This window comes from Rhinoderma darwinii, chromosome 1 (genome assembly GCF_050947455.1).
Source record: "Rhinoderma darwinii isolate aRhiDar2 chromosome 1, aRhiDar2.hap1, whole genome shotgun sequence".
Lineage (NCBI taxonomy): Eukaryota > Metazoa > Chordata > Amphibia > Anura > Rhinodermatidae > Rhinoderma > Rhinoderma darwinii.
The window spans coordinates 557,078,351-557,101,569 of NC_134687.1; the positions used below are offsets into that span (position 1 = coordinate 557,078,351).

Below are 23,219 nucleotides of genomic sequence, written 5' to 3' on the forward strand. Positions count from 1 at the left end.
CAGACGTCGTAACGGGTATGGATAGCAATAGGTCAAGGCAGGCGGCAGGCAAGGATAGTACAAGTACAGGCAGAGGTCACAATGGGAAATCCAGACAAAGGCAGAAGGCAAGGTAACAGGGAAACTGGGACGCTCATGGGGATAACTTGGTTGAACAAGCAAGGATCTGAGGGAGGAGGATCCTTAAAAAGTCTTGGAATTTTGGCACGCGCTGGCCATTTAAGAGGGGAAGAGTCAGCGCGCGCACCCTCTAGTGGCTGCAGCCACACATCGTGGAGGACGGCCGCGGAGGAAGGTGAGAGATGCACTTACCTGACGCCGCCCAGAGCCAGCAGAGTGTCTGGATCGGATAAGTGGAGCTCGGGACAAGCATGAGGGAATGAAGGGCGCAGGAAGCGGAGCAGAGACCGTGGAAGATGTGGGGAACAGCGCGGAAGCCGTTACAGTACCACCCCCCTTTACGCCCCCTTTTTTTGGCTTGCTTGGGAACCTTCGTTCAAAGTCATTGATGAGAGCTGGGGCGTTGACATTCTCCATGGGCTCCCATGATCTCTCCTCAGGACCATAATCTTTCCAGTCCACCAGGTACCACAATCTCCCCCGTGTTCTTTTAACATCTAGGATCTCTTTAATCTAAAACTCGGCATCTGCCGCAGGAGCAGGCTGGGCAGGAATTTTTGGGGAAAATCGGTTGAATGTTGTAGGTTTCAGCAGAGAAATGTGGAAAGAATTAGAAATTTTCAGAGACTGAGGAAGGCGAAGTCTGAAAGTTACTGGATTGATTTGTTCTGTTATCACATAAGGGATCAGAAAATGAGGAGCCAGTTTGTAACAAGGAGTCTTCAGATGTATGTATCGGGTGGACAGCCAGACTTTACCCCCAGGAAAGAGCTGCGGCGGTATCCTGCGTTTTTTATCCGCGTTTCTCTTGAACCTGGCTACGGCTTTGTGGATGGAATCCTTGGCCTCCTTCCATATATGTACAAAGTCACGGTGGATCATGTTAGCAGCTGGAACCTCAGAAGGTACAGAAACTGGTAGAGGTATTCCAGGGTGCTGGCCATACACTAAGAAGAAAGGAGAATAGCGGGTAGATTCCCCCGTATGGTTGTTGTAGGCAAATTCGGCCCATGGAAGTAGACATGCCCAGTCGTCTTGTCGTGGAGACACAAAATTCCTGAGGAAACTTTCAAGTATTTGATTTATCCGCTCTACTTGACCATTGGATTGAGGATGGTAAGCGGAAGAGAAGTCAAGTTTGACATCCAGCAGTTTGCACAAGGCTCTCCAGAACTTGGTTGTGAACTGTACTCCTCTGTCAGAAACAATATGTTTAGGAAGACCATGAAGGCGAAAGATGTGCTTGATAAACAGTGTTGCCAGTCGGGAAGATAACGGAAGGCCTGAAAGGGGTACAAAATTTCCATTTTGGAAAAGCGATCCACGACTACCAAGATCACGGTACACCCAGCAGAACTTGGCAGATCAGTAAAGAAGTCCATGGCAATGTGCGACCAGGGAGGGTTAGGCACTGGTAGAGGATGCAAAAGTCTGGCAGGTCTTAAATGGGAGACTTTATTCTGAGAGCAGGTGGAGCAGGCTGAAACAAAATCTTTAGTATCTTGGGACATGGAAGGCCACCAGTACTGACAGCAAATCAAATTGAGAGTCTTTTTGATGCCAGGGTGCCCAGAAACCCTGGGGGCATGACCCCAGCGAAGAACACAATCCCTTTGTTTAGGGGGTACGTACCACTTCAGCTGGGGCAGCGATCATAATGCGTTCCAGATCTATAATGAACTGGGGACTGGACTCTTGATCTGTGGGGTCAAAAGAGCGAGATAAGGCGTCAGCCTTGGTATTCTTTCCAGCGGGTCTGTAGTGAAGATGGAAATCAAATCTGGAGAAGAATAATGCCCACCGTGCTTGGCGAGGATTCAGACGTTGAGCAGATTGCAGGTAAAGGAGGTTTTAATGATCTGTGTAGATGATAATAGGATGCCGCACACCCTCTAGCAAATGTCTCCACTCCTCCAGGGATAATTTAAGAGCCAAAAGTTTTTTATCTCCAATACCGTCATTTTTCTCTGCAGGTGTAATTGATTTGGAGAAAAAGTCACAGGCCACAAGTCTCCCTCTACAACTGTTTTGTGAAAGAATAGCTCCGATTCATACATATGAAGCATCGACCTCCAGAACAAAGGGTTTGGTGGAACCCTTTTTTACATCCGCTACCTCATAACTAATATTTGCATTTATGCTTTCTACATAAATAAACGTTTAATTGTTTAATTAAAAAAGAGGACCTGTCACCTCTTCTGACATGTCTGTTTTAGTAAATAATTGTATCTCCCATGAATAATAGTTCTGGAGTATCTTTTCTTAGAACTCTACATTTTGCTCTTCCTCTGTTGTTCCAACAAGAAATGTATAAGTAAATTGAGAAGATGGTCTTACCAGTTGGGGGGGTTTCCCTACACAGATTATCAATGCTGACAGTGAGACTGTGTAGGGACATGCCACTTTTACAAGAGGAATAACCAGCGGATAGTGGACCCACTGTGCTACTCAACTGATTTGACTTTGGGCCACGTCTAAAGGCATTTTTTTTTGGGGGTTTTCTGTACATGTGCTTTTGCCCTATTTTCAGGGCCTTTTTGTGTGTGTTGACCACATGCAACATGTTTTAATGTATTTTCTCTCTCCGCATTGTTAGTACTTTGTATAAATGTGGGGGTGCTTAGAATGACTCTGAGTAGCCAATTTACGACACTATGCTAGTTCTATGTACTAAGTATATTATGTGCTATAATGCGTTTTTGTACAACCATGTGTTTGTGGTTATTGTGTATTATATTTGTCATTTTGAAAATGTTTCAATAAAAATATTGATGATAAAGGCATTGTCTAAGTAGCCACCCCGATATTCACCCTTTAATTCCCATATGGGGATCTGGACTTGGCTGTAGGAAGACTACTAGGTCGCTACCTCTTGAGGTGGTCTCGTTGTGAGTATCCGCTGGCCCAATGGACCAGGAGACAACGGTAAAGTACACCGTGGGTTCAGACCTGTAGGTCTGTGGCCACAATTTGTAGCAGGTAGCGGTCTCAGGCTCGCAGCAGAGCACAGGTTGCCAACAGGTAGTAGGCCACATGCTCGTATCAGGTAGCAGGATTGAGACTGGTATCAGGATTGAGACTGGTATAAGGTAGCAGTTTTTAGACTGGTATCAGGTAGTGGGATTCGGACTGGTAGCAGGATACGAAGTGATAGCAGGTAGCGAGATACGGACTGGTAGCGGGATACGGATTGGTAGCAGGTAGCGTGATATGGACTGGTAGCAGGATACGAACTGGTAGCGGGATACGGACTGGTAGCAGGATACTGACTGGTAGCAGGTAGCGGGATACAGACTGGTAGCGGGATACAGACTGGTAGCGGGATACAGACTGGTAGCGGGATACAGACTGGTTGCAGGTAGTGGGATACAGACTGGTAGCAAGTAGCGGGATACAGACCGGTAGCAGGTAGCAGGACACAGACTGGCAGCAGGTTAGTGGCATACAGACTGGTAGCAGGTAGTGGAATACAGACTGGTAGCAGGAAACAGATGGAACCTGCATAGGAACAAACTAAGAGTAGCACCAAAGTTGCTAAGGAGTAACGTGACCAGTGAGGCGCTAAGCATCTGGGATTGGTTGGAGAAGATCATGAATATAAGACATGCGTACAGAGAAGCAGAGAGGAGAGCCTCCACGGGAGACAGAGGAAACAGGAAGTCAACGTGAGAAACCCGGCGGCAGAGACGGCGCTACAAAATACCGATGTGTAAACGCTAGCGTTTTTGCAAAGTGCTTATTAAATTACAGGTGTTTTTGCCGCGATTTTTGCAGCGTTTTCACCGTTTTTTTTGGCCGCATAATTAGGACTCCCTTTGGCTATAGAAATCAGGAGCTTTTTCGTTGCGTTTTACACACAAGATGCTTGACCTGATGCTTCTTTTTTTACACGACACGTTTTTTAAACACGCGAGCGTAAAAAACCCCGCATCGTATGCCCTACAATGCGTTTTCCCATTGATGTCAATGGGAAGCTTAAAGCATGCGTTTTTGATGCATTTTTTGGCCCGTAAAACGTGTTGAATACACGCCGTGTGAACAAGGCCTAACACTCTGTTGTCAGTTTATTCTTAAATTTCTAGGAGGAATAACAGTGGAACTGCACAATGCAGAGTTCTAAGATAATATGTTTCAGAATTGTTGTTTCATGGGGAATACAAGTATTTACTAAAATAGATATCAGTAGAGGTGACAGGTCTTCTTCTTTAAAGCAGTGTTTCTTATCTTCAGTCTTCAAATACTCCCAAAAGATCATGTGTTCAGGATTTTGTTCGTATTGCTTAGGAGATTTAAAAGGGTTGTCTCATCAAGACAACCCCTATTCATATGTCCTAATGGGGACATCCCTCTATTAGACAATAATGAAAACGGCTGAAAACAGGGATAATCGTTGCAGTGGAAATGTATAGCCAGCTGAAGCTTCCCATTATGATAACAGATGACAGTAAATCGGCGGGGATTTCTGACATACCTTCGATATAAAAAGAGATTGTCGTGATGAGACAATCCTTTTAATTATTGCCAGTGCATTAGGAAATGCCACAGATGTTCTCTCTATAGGATTTCCTAAAAATAATGATCTGTTAGGGGTACTTGAGAACTGGAGTTGAGACATTTGTAGTAAGATATATGACATAACATTACATAAAGAAGCAATTGCGCAAAACTTGCCTGTTGTTCATAGGTTACTGCTGGTAGTTGTTGCTCATTCTCAGACATTTCATATATGGCTAAAATATAAAGATATAAATTATTTACATAATAGCTGAACTCCACTCGTTTACTCACTTGTATGTATTCATTCATTAATTATAATGTTAGATCAACTGCATACAAATAAAGCCAATGATGAGGGCTGCAAGAGACATCAGGGTTGATTCTCTTTGGGACTAGCAAAGCTGACAACACAGGATGCAGCACAAACTGGCGGTAGCAGATGGGATTTACAATAAGGGTGGTCAGACAGAAGATGACTATTGTTAGACTTATTGTATATGAAGTCGAGACAGGATCAGACCAAGTTCAGGGTCGCAGACATAGCTGTCAAGGTCACATATGTCATTGGGAGTTTGAAGACAAGCCAATGGCAACGAGCAGAGGTTAGTGGGATTTTAAAAATAAACTAAAAACTCCAGCGACATTATCAGTGCTTTCTTATTGTGTACTAATGGTGAGTTATGCTCTACTCACTGCTGTAGGGACCATGAGTAGCTCCTATATACACATTACATACATGGGGCTTTTTTTATCTATTTATTTATGTTGCTTGTATAAGGCCGGCATATTCTGCAGCGATGCACAGAAGTTATCATCACTCACTGTTCCCGGCAGAAACCTGAACGGGTCGGGTCCTGCAGACCAGGATCAGCTCTTACAAATCATCTCTGAATTCTGGCTCAAAAAGTGTGTCCCAAGCAGCCCCTTTCTGTGACCTCCATATGCCCGAATAGTTAAAATGTTTACAAATAAATCATTATTTAATAGGTTTACTTGAAACTTACTCTTGCTGGAAATTTTCCGGCTTCTTTTAACTGCTCCATTACAGGTAGCAATTTCAGAAACCTTACCAGCTAGCTTTGCTTGTCTCAGTAGGGGCGGACTAGTCTGTGAACACGTAGCATCATTCCGGCTGACATTTTTACAGTCATCTTTAGTAAGTGTGGACTTCTCACTGATGGGTACATGGAGAAAAATAAGTTTATTAATAAATTCAGCCTTCTGCTCAATTATTCTTTAATACTGAACTTTACATTTGTGCAACTTTTTGTATTTTCAATATGGAAAAAAAAAAGCATCACAACATCCCAAAATGTATTTTTTAAATGTAATAATGATGAAGACCCGCTACCAACTGAATGCTGTTTTGTCTAGATGTGAACATCTCTGTTCCTAGCCACATGATCCATAAAACAATGAGAACAGTGCCATTGCCTCAAAACAAGAAACCTTCAGTAATATTGGCTTTTGGCACTGTAATTGCAATAGATAGCGTGAATCTGAATGGAGTTAGTTTCCCAAAGGAAGTAATTTTTTTTGCACTGATTGTAATGTCATGCTGAAACAGGGAAAAGACCTTCCCCAAATTGCCAAAATTGTTGCCCGAAGATTGAAAGCACACAATTTTCTTTGTCATGTGGAGTCCAGCCCAAACCTTTAAAACTGCCCTAAAATTTCTCTACCAAAGTTTATAGATCGCATTAAATCCATACTCGTCCATGAGACTTAAGGACCCCCACTGATGAGCAGAACAAATGGTGCGCGCATTCCATTCATGAGAACGAAGTGCAGAACATATGGACGAGCCACTATGCCTGTGTAAACAGTTACGAGGCCCCTTCTATTTGCTGATTGGCGGGGTCCCAGGGGTCAGACCCCTTCCTTTTTAGGCCATCATAGTTTAATTCCTGAAAAACTCCTTTAATACGTGGAAGTAGATGAATGCTGAAATTTTTCACCTGCTGACGGGATTAATGATCTTAAACATGCACCCAGCAACCAATATAAAATGAATGTGTGCTGTCGTCTGTTGGCGAAAATACTGACATTTATACATAAAATTTAACAGAACAAAATTGTTGTAATATTTTCCTTACTTGTAGGGTTGAAGTGATTTTTGTGTAACTATATTTTCCCCTGCATTGAAAAGATGGCCGTCATCACTGGGAATGCATCCAACACCATTAAACACATTTAACAGTGAAGGTGTACTTATGTTGCTTTTCTTAGCCACAATTGTTTCTTCTGCTGTTTCCTGCGGATACATGGTGTGTATAGAGCGCAAATAAATAAGTTATACAATAAATTACTAGGTAGAAAAATAAATATGGCAAATAATCTGCTACATACGTAAGAAATGTGGAATCTATAGCTAAATTAGCTGTAAGGAAATGATTACCAACAGGTTGTTAGTAACGTATAATACAAAAAATTTGTTTAAGAGAACAATTATCATATAAGTTATTTTTTTGTAACTTTTTTCACAATATGATTTGTTCTCTGGGACCATCTCCTATGTTCAGAAAGGAGTCCCCCGTGCCCCCAGATGTTCATTCAGACGAAGAACAAATAGAGAGGCGGCCACACACATTCTGTTCTCCATTTATTTCTATGGGAGTTACGGAAACAGATGAGTAAGCGGACACCAGTCAATTCATTCTCCATCTGGATGCGGGTCAGCTGTTTCTGTAATGTCCATAGACATAAATCCACTTGGATATAGCAGATGGAAGCCGTCTCACTAAGCAGGACAGGTGTCGGGGGAACCCCGTTCTCAACATAGGTGCGGGTCCACACCTAACGGACATTTATGGCACATCCATATGCATATCCATATATGTCATAAATGTCCAAGTTGGGAATACCCCTTTAAGCCTCAATCTAGAACAAGGTGCCCAACTCTAGATTTGGTTGCATACAGTGTTATGGCGCTAATCTAGCTACATAAATAAACTGAGCCCAGGGGCGTAACTAGGAAAGACTGGGCCCCATAGCAAACTTTTGACTGGGCCCCCCCCCCTCCCCTGGGTGTCACACAACCCCCCCCCCTTGTAGATAGTGGCTTTTTTACACCCCCCCCTGTAGATAACGCCATACAGCCCCCCCTCTGTAGATAGCGCCATACATCCCCCTGTAGATAATGCCATACAGCCCCCCTGTAGATAACGCCATACAGCCCCCCTGCAGAGAACGGCATACAGCCCCCCCTGCAGAGAACGGCATACAGCCCCCCCTGTAGAGAACGCCATACAGCCCCCCCTGTAGAGAACGCCATACAGCCCCCCCCCTGTAGAGAACGCCATACAGCCCCCCTGTAGGGAACGCCATACAGCCCCCCCCTGTAGAGAACGCCATACAGCCCCCCCCTTTAGGGAACCCCATACAGCTCCCTCCCTGTAGGAAACGCCATACAGCCACCCCCCCTGTAGGGAACGCCATACAGCGTTCCCCCCCCCTGTAGGGAGCGCCATACAGCGTCCCCCCTCCCAAAAAAATGCGACCTACAGTGTGTCCTACAAAATACATGTATCCCCTCTCCACAGGATAGGGGATACATGTGTGATCGCTGGCAGCGATAGGGAGAACGGGGGACTGAAAGTCTCCTGAACTTCTCCATGACAAACCTCTGACTTCCGGCGTCTGCGCAGCTCAATAAAAATGAAAGGAGCGCTGGTCACGAATGCGCACAAGCACGACCGGCGCCCCATTCATTTCTACGGAGCTGCCGACACAGACCCCGGAAGTCTGAGGTTTGTGATGGAGAACTTCAGGGGACTTTCAGTCCCCCGTTCTCCCTATCCCTGCCAGCGATCACACATGTATCCCCTGTCCTGTGGAGATCCTGTGGAGAGGGGATACATGTCCTGTTGATATCCTGTGGAGAGGGGATACATGTCCTGTGGAGAGGGGATACATGTCCTGTGGAGAGGGGGATACATGTCCTGTGGAGATCCTGTGGAGAGGGGATACATGTCCTGTGGAGAGGGGATACATGTCCTGTGGAGAGGGGGATACATGTCCTGTGGAGAGGGGGATACATGTCCTGTGGAGAGGGGGATACATGTCCTGTGGAGAGGGGGATACATGTCCTGTGGAGAGGGGATACATGTCCTGTGGAGAGGGGATACATGTCCTGTGGAGAGGGGGATATATGTCCTGTGGAGAGGGGGATACATGTCCTGTGGAGAGGGGGGGGGGTACATGTCTTTTGCTCTATTTTGCGCCTTCAGGACCAGACACCGTTTAGCCATTTTTAGCACGTGTTAGTTAAATGGCTCTAACTTTTTTATTTGTTGGGCTAACGACGTGATTTTTGCGACGTTTTTTCCGTAGACAATGCAGGTTTCATTTTTTATCGTTTTTATACACACCTTTTTTGCTATTTGAGAATTTTTATTCATAAAGTTTGAAAATAATAGTAAAAAAATAAGCTTTTTTACATTTCAGCTATTTTTTTTTTTGGTAATAACATAGTTTTACCCTAAAATAGACCTTTTATTTGTGATCGGCATTGTCTACCGTAAATTTTTATATATTACATGTCTATATTAGGGTAATTGGGTCAGCGCTAGCGTTACAACAATGATTGGCGGGGGGAACGTTTTTTTTGGGGTGGGTATTTTATGTGTATTTATTATTTAAATTTTTTTTGCACTTTACTTTATTATTTTTTTATTACTATGGTCTGTCCCCCAAAGGTCAAAGAAGACCTTTGGGGAACTTTATATATTTTCTTTCTTTTACACCATGTTTTTCCACTGTAACTGGAGCTGCACAGCAGCCCCAGTTACAGGGGAAATCAGCCCTCTCATAGTGACGATTGTCACTAATAGGGCTGTGCTGGGTCTTGTTAGACCCAGCAGCAGTCTGCCACTAACGGCACCCGGCGATCATGTGACCAGTCACATGATCACCGGGAGGAATAGAGACAGCGCCGCTGCTGCTGTCTCTATTCCTATACACAGCGTTCATTGAGCGATGTGTAAGAAGACATCGGAGAAGACAGAAGCAGCGAAAGCTGCTTCTATCCTCTCCTCAGGGTCCCCGGCAGTCCCTGACAGCCGGAGACCCGACATTCAGCTGCCCGATCGCGCGGGCAGCAAGTTAAAACCCGAGCCGTAGAAAGTCTATGGCTCGGGTTTTAAGGACCCTGACCGCTGGCCGTAAAAATAACAGCCAGCGGTCGGGAACCAGTTAATGGCAGAGCGGGGAGATACCTCCCTGCTCTGCCGTAGTGTTCAGTGGCGTCCCGCTGTAGCAGCCATAGCGGCTGCTAGCGGAGCCTCCGGCCATGGTGGGGGCCCGTGCCGGCGGGCGACACGGGCCCCCTCATGCCGCGGGCCCCGTAGCAGCCGCTACTGCTGCTACGGCGGTAGTTACGCCACTGACTGAGCCCACAAATACTAAGGCCAGATTCACACGAGTGTGTTCGGTCCGTGATATACGGTCCGTATGTCGGCCGAATTTCCCGGATCAAAAACACTGCAGGGAGCCGGGCTCCTAGAATCATAGTTATCTATGACGCTAGGGGTCACTGCCTCGCTGCGGGAAAACTGTCTCGTACTGTAATCAGTACGGGACAGTAGTTCCGCGGAGAGGCAGGGACACCTAGCGTCATAGATAACTATGATGCTAGAAGTCCGGCTCCCTGCAGTGTGTTCAGTCCAGGAAATGAGGCCAAAATTACGGACTGTATATCACGGACCGAACACACTCGTGTCAATCCGGCCTAACTGTATTTCTCAGAGCGATAAAGTCTGTCCAAAATATAATCGTTCAATATTTTATCCAAAAATAATTAAAGACTGTTTGGTTGCAAAACTGAAATAATATATAACTAACGCATACTCAGCTGTTTGCTGTTTCGGTTTTCCTCAGGAGAGTGACCGCTCATACACCGGGTGCCCCTGTTCTTGGGATCGGTGAATATGCCATTGAAGTCGCTAGCCAGAAGTAAACCCTATTTGTAGCACCAGCTCTTAACATGTACTACACAAGTAAAACAAAGACTGAATAGCCACATATTTGCGGAATATAAAGTATCCTGTTATTGTGGATTGTGTTACGTCTCAGACTGTCTAAGGCTGGGTTCACACGACCTATTTTCAGGCGTAATACGTCGGCAAACATCTGCCCATTCATTTGAATGGGTTTGCCAACGTACTGTGCCGACGACCTGTAATTTACGCGTCGTCATTTGACAGCTGTCAAACGACGACGCGTAAAATGACTTCCTCGTCAAAGAAGTGCAGGACACTTCTTTGGACGTAATTTGAGCCATTTTTCATTGAACTCAATGAAGAACAGCTCTAAATTACAGCCGTCAATGACGCCTCGCAAAATGCGAGGACGAGCAATTACGTCTGAAATTACGGAGCTGTTTTCTCCTGAAAACAGCTCCGTAATTTCAGCCGTAACGGAGGCTGCCCTGTGAACATATCCTAAGACTCTCTTCACACTGGCATCATGGTTTCCATTTATAAAGGATCCATGATGGATCTGTTTTGATCAATTCAGTTATGATGGGAATCTCAAGATTCACTTCTTTGTCTCCAAGTAGAATAACACATCAGACTACAGTGTTCTTCCCGTCAAGGAAACCTGAGACCATTGTGAACTGTGCTACTGTTGATGTGTTTGTTTCTTTACTTTAGATAACATAACAACCATCTTTGAGTTCTATGTACCATATCTTTATTCTAACATGATTAATACAGATGTGTGCTGCCATCTAGCAGCAATGCCTGGTTATGTCACATCTAGGTTCCCTATTACAGAAGATGTCATTACTCCAAAAATAAAACTATAAGGCCTTATTCACACGACAAAAAATGGCCATTAAAAACTGATCAACTGTCATGGCCGTTTTGTATCAGTGCGTCTCCAAATTTTCATCCATTTCCAGTCCGTATGTCCGTTTTTAATGGCCGTTTGACATCCGTTTTGCATCAGTATTTCATGGCCGTTAAAAAAACTGATGAATTTCATTGGTTAGGCTTTTTTTGTCCCAACCCCCTGAAAACAACCAAAGGAATGTCACATGTTCACCTAGACACTATTTACAGCCTCCCTGTAAATGTCACACACCTCCCTTTATATGATGCCACACACCTCCCTGTAGATGATGCCACACACCTCCCTGTAGATGATGGTACACAACTCCCTGTAGATGACAGACAGCTCTGATGTATATGATGCCACACACCTCCCTGTAGATGATGCCACACACCTCCCTGTAGATGATGCCACACAGCCCGGCATGAATGCCCTACATACTCACCGATGCAGCGCTGTCTTCTTCAGGTAAGGTCTCCCGTCTTCACTGGATCTGCGAAGGCGACGCGATGACACTCACCATTGCAGCTCGTCTTCACGTGTGGTCTCTCGTCTCCACAGGATCTTTGCAGAACCCATGAAGACGAGAGACCGCACGTGAAGAGGTCGGCGCTGCATCGGTGAGTGTGTGTCATCGAGCCGCCGATAGCCAGCAAGGGAACTAGTAGTTCCCTTGCCAATCTCCACGTCACAAATCAGTTTTTAACGTTTGTTACATGTTTTGACAGCGGTTAAAAACGGATCCATTGACTTCTATGGTGGCCGTCAGGACGTTAAAACGGCCAAAAATAGGACATGTACTATTTTTTGACGCCCATTATTCACCGCCGTTAAAAAAACGGCCGTGTGAATACACCCATAGAACATCATTGTTCTGAAAACGGCCGTATTACGGCTTCTTTTTGCACAGAACCGTAATAGGCCTCCCATTTAAGTGCATGAGGGGCTCTACTGTACCTACGTATGCCTCCAATTTCATACGGAGGCTCACAGAGTTTCTATCTGTCGGATTCAGTAGGAATCTGAAAGAAAATGGTGGCAAGTTCCATCGTAAGCACAGGAGTATTCTCTCAGAGAAGAGATGTATATTGATATCCAATCCGGTCTATACTGAAATTTAATTAGCAATTTCATGAAGATTGCTATGTATTCCTGTAATATTTTATCTAATGTGACAGGCTGCTCTACTTGGGAGTATAGGAACAAAGGCTATGTTCACATCCGCTTCTGAGCCTCCATTGCAGATTCCATCCAGTTTGACTGAAAAAAATACACTGCATGCAGCACTATCTTTCCAGGCAAAGCAACGGACCCTATTAAAAGTATATGGGGTCTGTCAGGTGTCAGTAGTACGATGGATCCAGCAGTGTTGTGGCTTCCGTTATGTATTATTACATGTACAGGGTGGGCCATTTATATGGATACACCTAAATAAAATGGGAATGGTTGGTGATATTAACTTCCTGTTTGTGGCACATTAGTATATGGGAGAGGGGAAACTTTTCAAGCTGGGTGTTGACCACGGCGGCCATTTTGAAGCTGGCCATTTTGTATCCAACTTTAGTTTTTTCCATGGGAAGAGGGTCATGTGACACATCAAACTTCTCGAGAATTTCACAAGAAAAACAATGGTGTGCTTGGTTTTAACGTTACTTTATTCTTTCATAAGTTATTTACAAGCTTCTCTTTGTTTACAGCCATTGACATGTCGCATTCCTGGATGAACAGTTTCCTGGAAAGTGGATTGGTCGTCGTGGGCCAGTTGACTGGCCCCCTAGGTCTCCCGATCTGACCCCCTTAGACTTTTATCTTTGGGGTCATCTGAAGGCAATTGTCTATGCTGTGAAGATACGAGATGTGCAGCAACTGAAACTACGGATACTGGAAGCCTGTGCTAGCATTTCTTCTGCGGTGTTGCTATCAGTGTGTGAAGAGTGGGAGAAGAGGGTTGCATTGACAATCCAACACAATGGGCAGCACTTTGAACACATTTTATAAGTGGTCAGAAACTTGTAAATAACTCTTGAAAGAATAAAGTAACGTAAAACCAAGCACACCATTGTTTTTCTTGTGAAATTCTCGAAGTTTGATGTGTCACATGACCCTCTTCCCATTGAAAAAACTAAAGTTGGATACAAAATGGCCGACTTCAAAATGGCTGCCATGGTCAACACCAAGCTTGAAAAGTTTCCCCCCTCCCATATACTAATGTGGCACAAACCGGAAGTTAATATCACCAACCATTCCCATTTTATTTAGGTGTATCCATATAAATGGCCCACCCTGTATATTCAGCCATTAGGCCTAGCACTTTTATTTGACAGGTCAGTGATTATATTTGACAAATTAGAAAAGAGCAATATTAGAAAGTTGCCTTATAAAAATGTGTTTCATTTATTTGCACTGTATAAGTCTTGTACCTTATAAGTCTTCTCTATGTAGAGTCTATTTCCATTTTCTTCTCTCTTTTGTTTACCACAGTCATCTGCAAATACCGAGCCAGGTGTCTGTGTGTGGTCATTGCTAAATTCACTATGCGCTTGTTTGTAAGGTTGACCTCCCTTAAAAGCGTGTCCATCTCTGGCACACTGCATCTGTGGATTGTCCATGGAATTAATTGCTGCCAACACTTGGCTCATCTCTCCATTGCTATCTTCAGGTATTTCAAGAAACGACAGCTCATCTATTATATCTGATAATGGTGTCAAACTGTCAGATTCACCGGAGACCTGTAGTAACTCGGCAATGCTCAACTCATCAGTAAAGTTTCTGGACTGAGCCTCTTCACTTAAAATATTTGCACCTCCATCTTTATTTGTTGTATTGACGTTATAGTCTTTATTTTGCACATCTACTGTTTCCATATGGTCTAACATTTCTATTTCGGGACTGGAACGGTCTATTGCTATTATGGCAGACAGTAAACTAGTCTTATGAGATTCATCTTCACTATTATTCTCCTGCATCAAAAACAAAGTAAAATCTGAATGTTATGTTTATAAAAAACAGAAAAAAAGTTAAAATCACAATGTTATACTTAGAACCAACAAAAATAAATTGAACGGAGAAAGAGTCGCAGCGCTTTATTTTAGTAAATAGTAGCGGTCCCAGAAGTCAGACCCCTCTCAATCATATATTTATGGTATATCTTATTAATAGGTCACAAGAAATCACATTTTTCAAACAAGTCTACACACAAACTTTTGTTTCCCAATGTTAAAGGGTTATTCCCAACATAAATTTCAATGTTCCAAGCCCTAGAAATGTAAAAAACATCTTTCTAAATAAATTCTGTTTTCTGTAGTGCAGCGTTTGTAAGATATGCTCTCCGCTGAAGCGCATGTCATTAGTTTAATTGTGCCGGTCGTTTCTATGGAATTGACCACCACCGCTGTTTCCTCCATTCTGTCACTTCTCCGTTTTCTCCGCTCTCTTCTATAGCATGAGCGCGCATTACCGACGTGCTTCCCAGTATCTGATTTAGTTAAAACTTTCTGTTGCCAAAGAATAAAGTATTGGACCCCACGACAAAGAACTATAATTTTGCTGCCCCCAACGCACACTTTGGGTGACACTTGACGCAGACAGTGACAAATCAAGACAGTATTGTCGAGCAGGTTCTCCAATTCTATCTATCTCAGGACTGGACAAATCCCAGGATTTCCTCAGGCAGTCATTGCGAATAGGAATACTGCTGGATCGTAACTTATAAAAATTATTTGCTACTTAAAAAACTTAGGAAGGTGTAATTCGGCTGAATCTTAGTTTCCATATTAAGCCCACAATAACCGACCCCCATGTTTCTACTGAACCAAATTTGGAGTTTTATGGTGGTCTAATTTTAGTTCAGTAGAACCCCGGGAGGATAAAATGGCCATCAAAATGCAACCGCATTACACCCTAAATGGCTTCTGAAGCCTACCCAATTTTGTTCAGACTATAAAAGCACACATTAACCCTTTCAGGAACGAGCCTATTTTGGCCTTCAGGACGTAGCCACATTTTTCAAATCTGACGTGCTACTTAAAGAGGCTCTGTCACCAGATTTTGCACCCCCTATCTGCTATTGCAGCAGATCGGCGCTGCAATGTAGATTACAGTAACGTTTTTATTTTTAAAAAACGAGCATTTTTGGCCAAGTTATGACCATTTTTGTATTTATGCAAATGAGGCTTGCAAAAGTCCAAGTGGGCGTGTTTAAAGTAAAAGTCCAAGTGGGCGTGTATTATGTGCGTACATCGGGGCGTTTTTACTACTTTTACTAGCTGGGCGTTCTGACGAGAAGTATCATCCACTTCTCTTCACAACGCCCAGCTTCTGGCAGTGCACAGACACACAGCGTGTTCTCGAGAGATCACGCTGTGACGTCACTCACTTCCTGCCCCAGGTCCTGCATCGTGTCGGACGAGCTCGGCCACATCGGCACCAGAGGCTACAGATGATTCTGCAGCAGCATCAGCGTTTGCAGGTAAGTCGATGTAGCTACTTACCTGCAAACGCTGATGCTGCTGCAGAATCAACTGTAGCCTCTGGTGCCGATGTGGCCGACACGATGCAGGACTTGGGGCAGGAAGTGAGTGACGTCACAGCGTGATCTCTCGAGAACACGGCTGTGTCTGTGCACTGCCAGAAGCTGGGCGTTCTGAAGAGAAGTGGATGATACTTCTCGTCAGAACGCCCAGCTAGTAAAAGTAGTAAACACGCCCCGATGTACGCACATAATACACGCCCAGTTGGACTTTTACTTTAAACACGCCCACTTGGACTTTTGCAAGCCTCATTTGCATAAATACAAAAATGGTCATAACTTGGCCAAAAATGCTCGTTTTTTAAAAATAAAAACGTTACTGTAATCTACATTGCAGCGCCGATCTGCTGCAATAGCAGATAGGGGTTGCAAAATCTGGTGACAGAGCCTCTTTAATGTAGTGATAACTCTGAAATGCTTTTACTTATACAAATGATTCTGAGACTGATTTTTTGTAACACTGTGTACAAATTTTGCTCCCTATGTTTACTATGTATTTATAAAAAAAAATCCAAAATGTAAAAGGACAATTTTGAAAAATTAGCATTTTCTGACATTTGAAATCATCTGCTTCTAAAATAGATAATGATATCACACAAATTAGTAAATAAATAACGTTTACTATATGTCTTCTTTATGTAGGCATCATTTTTTTAGTTCCATATAAGTTTACTATTAGTTTTTCAAATATTCAACATAATTTGCAAAACATACTGTATTTTTTAGGCACCACTTCAGTTTTGAAGTGACTTTGAGGGGTCTATATATTAGAAACCCTTCATAAATCTCCCCATTTTAAAAATTGCACCCCTCAACATATTCAAAACAGCATGTAGGTTGTTAACCCTTTAGGTGTTTCACAAGAATGAAAGCAAAGAGGAGGGGAAATATACAAATTTCATTTTTTTTTGTTGCAGTTATTCAATTTTAATCCATTTATTTCAGTAACACAGCAGATGCTAACAGAGAAGCACAACTCAATATTTATTACCCAGATTCTGCAATTTTCATAAATTGCCATGTCACACTTTCAGAGTACCTGAGATAACAGTACAGTGGAAACCCCTAAAAAGTGAATTCCCTTTGGGAAACTTGAGGATTTCATTTTAGGTGTCTAGTGAGCATTTTTTGCTGAATTTATTAGAATTGGGCCATGTGAACAAAAAAATAAGATTTTTTTCAATAAGATATAGTTTTAGACTGTGATCTCTTTTTATGAAAAACGAGGAGACCAAAAAAACAGCAATTCTGGCATTGTTTTTCATTTTCTTACGGCGCTCACCTTGCAGTATAAACAACATATTAACTTTATTCTGCGGGTCGATAAGATTACGGATATACCAAATTTATCTAGATTTTTTTTATGTTTTACTACTTTCCCACAATAAAAACACTTTTTTCTACAAAAGTCATGTTTTAGCGTCACCATTTTCTGACAGCCATAACTTTTCTATTTTTTCATTGATGGAGCTGTGTAAGGGCTTGTTTTTCGCGTGACAAACTCCAGTTTTTATTGGTACAATTTTGGTACTTGTGACGTTTTGATCACTTTTTATTCAATTTTGTATTACACAATGTGACCGAAAAAGCTAATTCTGTCATTGTTTTTTTTGTTTTTTTTAAGGTGTTCACCGTGTGGGATGAATAACATGATATTTTTAGAGTTCAGAATGTTACAAAACCGGCGATACCTATTATGTATAGTTTCTTCCAATTATAAGGGACTTGATCAGGGAAACAGGGTGATTCTTGTTTTTATTACTTAAAATATTTATTTATTTTTCTAAAACTATTTTTTTACTCTTAGGGGACGTTCACATATGTCCGCTTCAGTTTACCTCCGGCGTGTTGCAGAACAGCCGGAGGCAAACTGATGCTAGAACAGATCCCATAACTTTCTATGGGATCTGTTCTGGCACGGGGACATCAGCTGTGGACCTCCCTGGGAGCGGATCCAAAAATGTTACCTGCAGAGTTTATAGGTCCGGCTCCTAGGAAGGTCCACCTTCCGGCAGCACCCAGCTGCCAAGTGGATGTGAGCTGGGAGTGGAATCCCCAGTCATAGCATTGCCGGTGATTCAGCTCCAAGCAGAGCCCCTGACTACCTCCCAACCGTCCCGGATTCAGTGGAACAGTCCCGGATTCCGGGCGGTGTCCCGGGCGGTCGGGGGTACGTCCCGCTGTCAACAATTGAACTAATACTGAGCAGGGAACCATCAGGTCCCTGCTTCAGAATTAGTTCACAGCGGAGGAGCAGAGGATTCCACGGGCAGAGCGCTACATTAAGCGCTGTGCTCGAGGAAGCCCTTGACCTCACTGTCCATATATAGACAGTGACGTCAGTGGCTATTGATTGAGCGGAATCCCCGTTGCCGATCATCTGGCCGGGGATTCCGCTCATAGAGGAAAACCCCTGAGGTCACTGTCCATATATGGACATTGATGTCAGGGACTCCTCCTGGAGCAGAATCCCCGGCCAGAGTCGGCAACGGGGATTCCGCTCAAGGGGTAGCCACGGACGTCACTGTACATTGAGGGAGTCCTCCTTGAGGGAATCCCCAGCCACAGAGTCGGCAATGCTGTGGCCGGGTATTCCGTTCAGGGAGTAACCCCTGACGTCACTGTGCATATATGGACAGTGGTCAGGGACTCCTTCTGGAGGGAATCCCCGGCCACAGCGTGGGCAATGCTGTGGCTGGGGATTCCTTTGCTAGAGGGAGCTTCAGGGGCGCTATCTACAGGGGAAGGGGGGTGCTATAAATGGTGGGGGTGGTGCTATCTACAGGGGGGCACTGTGTGGCACAATCTACAGGGGACGCTGTGTGGCACTATCTACAGGGGGGCTGTGTGACAAGTCCACAGGAGTACTGTAGCATTATATACAGTGGGCACTGTGGCATTATCTACAGGAAGTGTCTGGCACTATCTACAGGGGAAGGAGGTAGCGCTATATACAGTGGGGTTGGCGATATCTACAGGAGGGCGCTGTGTGGCACAATCTACAGGGGGTACTGTGGCATTTTATACAGAGGGCACTGCGGCATTATCTACAGCAGGCACGGTTTCATTATTTACACATGAAATTCATCTGTTTTTAAAAACGTGTCAAAATTGGAAGACACGGAACAGATACAAAACGGCTGTCAAAAATGGACCTAGATGGCCATTTTTATTGGCCGACACCCGAACCCTGTTGTCTGAATTGAAACAACAGCAATCCCTGTTTGGTGTGGGGTGGGTAGGAGATGCAGGGTGGGATTGGGTAGTTGTAAAGGTGCCAAAAACTATCTACTCCCTGAAGTTAGGGCAAGTGTTTGGCGTTAGGCTCACAAGGCTGCGTCGAAGATCTGATCTGACTGGACAGCAGCGGCCTTCTGGGCTCTCTCTCTTGGCGCCGGCCATGGCGCTGCACTGAATATAACACACGTGACATTACAATGTATGTGTGAGACTTCAGTGTAGTGCTGAGGCAGTAGCAGAGAAGGAGAGCCCTGACATGGTATCTAATATATCAAAAGCTATGCACCACTCTGATAAAATTGGCACATTTTCAGACACTAGACTGCCTTTTTGGTGGACCATTGTGTTAAAAACTGATGTTAAAAACGGATGGTAAAAACGGATGACAACTAACGACAACTGATGGTTTTGTAGTAAAAATCGTGATGCATCAGTTTTTGCATCAGTTGTAATCACTTGAGAGACAAAAAAAACTGATGCCTATAGAACTGATATATGTGAACGCACACTGGGGGACTTAAAGGCCAGATTTTCTGATCGCAGGTATAATACATTGCCCTACTTATGGAGTGAAAATGTATTATAACTGTCATTTTTCCATTGAGAGTTAGCCTATTAGGTCCTGCCTTTGGCAGGGCCTAATAGGCTTCTGTTCATGGCCAACTAGGAGGCCATTGTTAGACTTCCTGGTTGCCATAGCACGTACTTCGGAAAAGAATCTTCTCTGAATAATTGCTGTGCCACAAATTTTATCATCTCTAGCATGTCCATTATTCACACAGATTCCGTGCTGAAAACAAACAGATTAGCTACATTGAACATCTGTAGAGCTAATAAGCATGCAAATCCACATGAATATCTGCAACACAAATTCAACATTCAGTTGTCGATTTCTGCTGCAGATTTACCTAAAAATGAAATAGCAGATTTGCCTATTGAAGTAATGAAGTAGTACCTATGACAATATTGTATATACCCACTAGATGGTGCTAAAGAAAAGCAAAAGTTTTATTGCTCTCTGTAAGAGAAACAAAATTGCAGTCTTGCAGATTTAACCCAGTAATGACCAGCCTATTTTAGACGTTAATGACCAAGCCATTTTTTACGTTTTTCCATCGTCTCATTCAAAAAGCTATACACTTTTTATTTTTGCGTCGACATAGCTGTATAAGGTCTTGTTTTTTGCGGGACAAGTTGTATTTTTTAATAGCACCATTTTGGGGTACATTGAATTTATTGATTAACTTTTATTAACTTTTTTTTCGGGGGGAATAGAAAAAAAATCAGAAATTTCGCCACACTTTTTTGCGTCCTAAATTTACGCTGTTTACCGTGTGGTATAAATAACACAATAACTTTATTCAGTGGGTTGTTGCGATTGCAACGATACCAAATTTGTATAGTTTTTGTATGTTTTACTACTTTTACACAGGAAAAACACTTTTTTTCAAAATTATTTGTTTTTGTGTCTCCATATTTGAAGAGCCGTAACGTTTTTATTTTTTTGCCGATGCAGTTGTAGGAGGGCTTTTTTTTTGCGGGACAACTTGTACTTTTTATCGGTACCATTTTGGAGTAAGGGGGGATTCACACGAGCGTGTATTCGGTCCGTGCGGGCCGCGTGGTTTTCACGCGGCACGCATGGACCAATACAAGTCTATGGGGCAGTACAGACAGTCCGTGCTTTTTGCGCAGCGTTTGTCTGCTGCGCAAAAAGCGCGACAGGTTCAATAACTCTGCGTATTTCGCGCATCACGCACCCATTGAAGTCAATGGGTGCGTGAAAATCACGCGCACCACACGGAAGCACTTCCGAGGGACGAGCGTGATTCGCGCAACAGCAGTGAAAAGGATGAATGAAAACCGAAAAGCACCACGTGCTTTTCTGTTTCCGAACATCCAAACGGAGTGTCTTTGCGATTAGCGAAGCCGGACAAGCGTACCGAACTTCACCGGGTTCGGCCAAAGTCGTTTTGGCCGATCCCGGCAAAAAAATTATCGGTACGCGACGTCAGGAGATAGTCACTGTCCATGGTGCTGAAAGAGTTAAACTGTTTCAGCACCATGGACAGTGACTTGCGATCCCAAAATACATTAACCTGTAAAAAAAACCGAAGTTCTAACTTACCGATTACTCCTGTCTCCTTCCTGCAGTCCGACCTCCCGGGATGACACTTCAGTTCAAGTGACAGCTCCAGCCAATCACAGGCCAAGCACAGGCTGCAGCCAATCACAGGCTGCAGCGGTCACTTGGACTGCTGCGTCATCCAGGGAGGTGGGGCCCGATGTCAAGAGAGGCGCGTCACCAAGGACGCGTCACCAAGGACGCGTCACCAAGGCAACGGCCGGGAAGTTCTCGGTAAGTAGGAACTTTATCTTTTTTTTTTACAGGTTTTTCGCTGTTGTGTTCGGCATTCACTGTCGAGGGTGCTGAAAGATTTAGCTCTTTCAGCACCTTGGACAGTGACGGGCGTTGACAAGCCTCATCTCTATGATGCCGGCTGCGCGAAAATCACGCAGCCGCGCATCAGACACGCATGACACACGCAGCTGTCAAATGGTTTTTGCGCTCGCAAAACGCTGCGTTGTTTGCGCGCGCAAAAACGCAACGTTCGTGTGAATCTCCCCTAAATGCGACTTTTTGATCACTTTTTATCACATTTTTTTTTTAAGGCTGGATTCAAAGAAAACAGCAATTTTTGAATGATTTATTATTTTATTTTTTACGACGTTCACCGTTCGGGTTAAATGATGTAATACGTTTATAGTCGGGGTCGTTACGGAAGCGGCGATACCAAATATGTGTAACTTTTTTACTTTATTTTGTTTGTTAATAATAAAGCAATTTGTAAGGGGAAAAAGTGGGTTTTTCATTTTTTTTTTTTCACTTTTTTTTTTCACTTTTATTAAACTTTTTTTTTCACTTTTTTACTAGTCCCATTAGGGGACTTCACTATGCGATGGGCCGATCGCATTTATAATACAATGCAATACTTCTGTATTACAGTGTATTATGCCTGTTCGTGTAAAACGGACAGGCATCTGCTAGGTCATGCCAGAGGCATGATCTACCAGGCATTCACCACAGGCAGACCTGGGGGCCTTTATTAGGCCCCCGGCTGCTATCGGAGAAACAGACACTCGGCCATCTTATCGCCGGGTGTCGGTGGGATGAGAGGGAGCTCCCTCCCTCTCTCCAAAACCACTCAGATGCGGTGCACGCTATTGAGCACCGCATCTGAAGGGTTAAACGGGTGAGATCGATACTTATATCGATCTCACCTAGCAGAGCAGGGATGCCCCTAGCCCACAGCTACCTCTGGCAGCTGAGAGCAGGGAGATTTCATAGCTTCCTGCTCTGTTTACTTATTCCGATGCCGCAACGTAAAAAGTCTATGGCATCGGAATAAGGCCCGTTAGTGACCGACGTAGAAACACTATGGGCCGGTCACTAACGGGATAATACCCTTTAATGGCTAAAAAAAAAATATGATAAACAGCAAGTTACATAGTTACATAGTACATAGGTTGAAAAAAGACATAGGTCCATCAGGTTCAAAGTTTCTAAATAAATTACCCATCATTCTTTGCTTGATTAACTATAACCCTCAATGCCATTTGTCAGTAAATAATCATCTATCCTTTTTTTAAATGCTGACATATTATCTGCCATTACTACCTCTTGGGGAAGGGCATTCCATAGCTTGACCACTCTAACTGTAAAGAACCCTTTTCTATATTGATGTCTGAAACATCTTTTTTCCACACGCAATGGGTGTCCCCTGGTTCTTTGTATAGTCCTTGGAAGAAACAGATCTTGTGCTAGTTCTCTGTATTGACCACACATATACTTAAACATATTAATACAAGCCCAATTTTTCTAGCCTTTCATTGTAAGAGACACCTCCCATCCCATTTAACCCCTTAGTGGCCACCAATACGCCTTTTTACGTTGGTCACTAAGGGGCCTTAGGCTAGGCTGACGCCTTTTCACGTGAGC

General features: G+C 43.7%; 1 protein-coding gene across 7 annotated transcripts in view; it reads right to left on the reverse strand.

Annotated features, from left to right (window-relative positions):
• The window catches only part of ANKRD31 (ankyrin repeat domain 31), a 250,225-nt gene that overhangs the window by 125,303 nt on the left and 101,703 nt on the right, over positions 1-23,219 (reverse strand). For all 7 annotated transcript variants that reach the window (XM_075838389.1, XM_075838395.1, XM_075838375.1 and 4 more), the window contains exons 11-14: positions 13,872-14,411; positions 6,714-6,871; positions 5,622-5,791; positions 4,792-4,850 (exon numbers count right to left, since the gene is read on the reverse strand). In XM_075838389.1, coding sequence (XP_075694504.1) covers positions 4,792-4,850; positions 5,622-5,791; positions 6,714-6,871; positions 13,872-14,411 — 927 coding nt within the window. The remainder of the gene's footprint in view (positions 1-4,791; positions 4,851-5,621; positions 5,792-6,713; positions 6,872-13,871; positions 14,412-23,219) is intronic.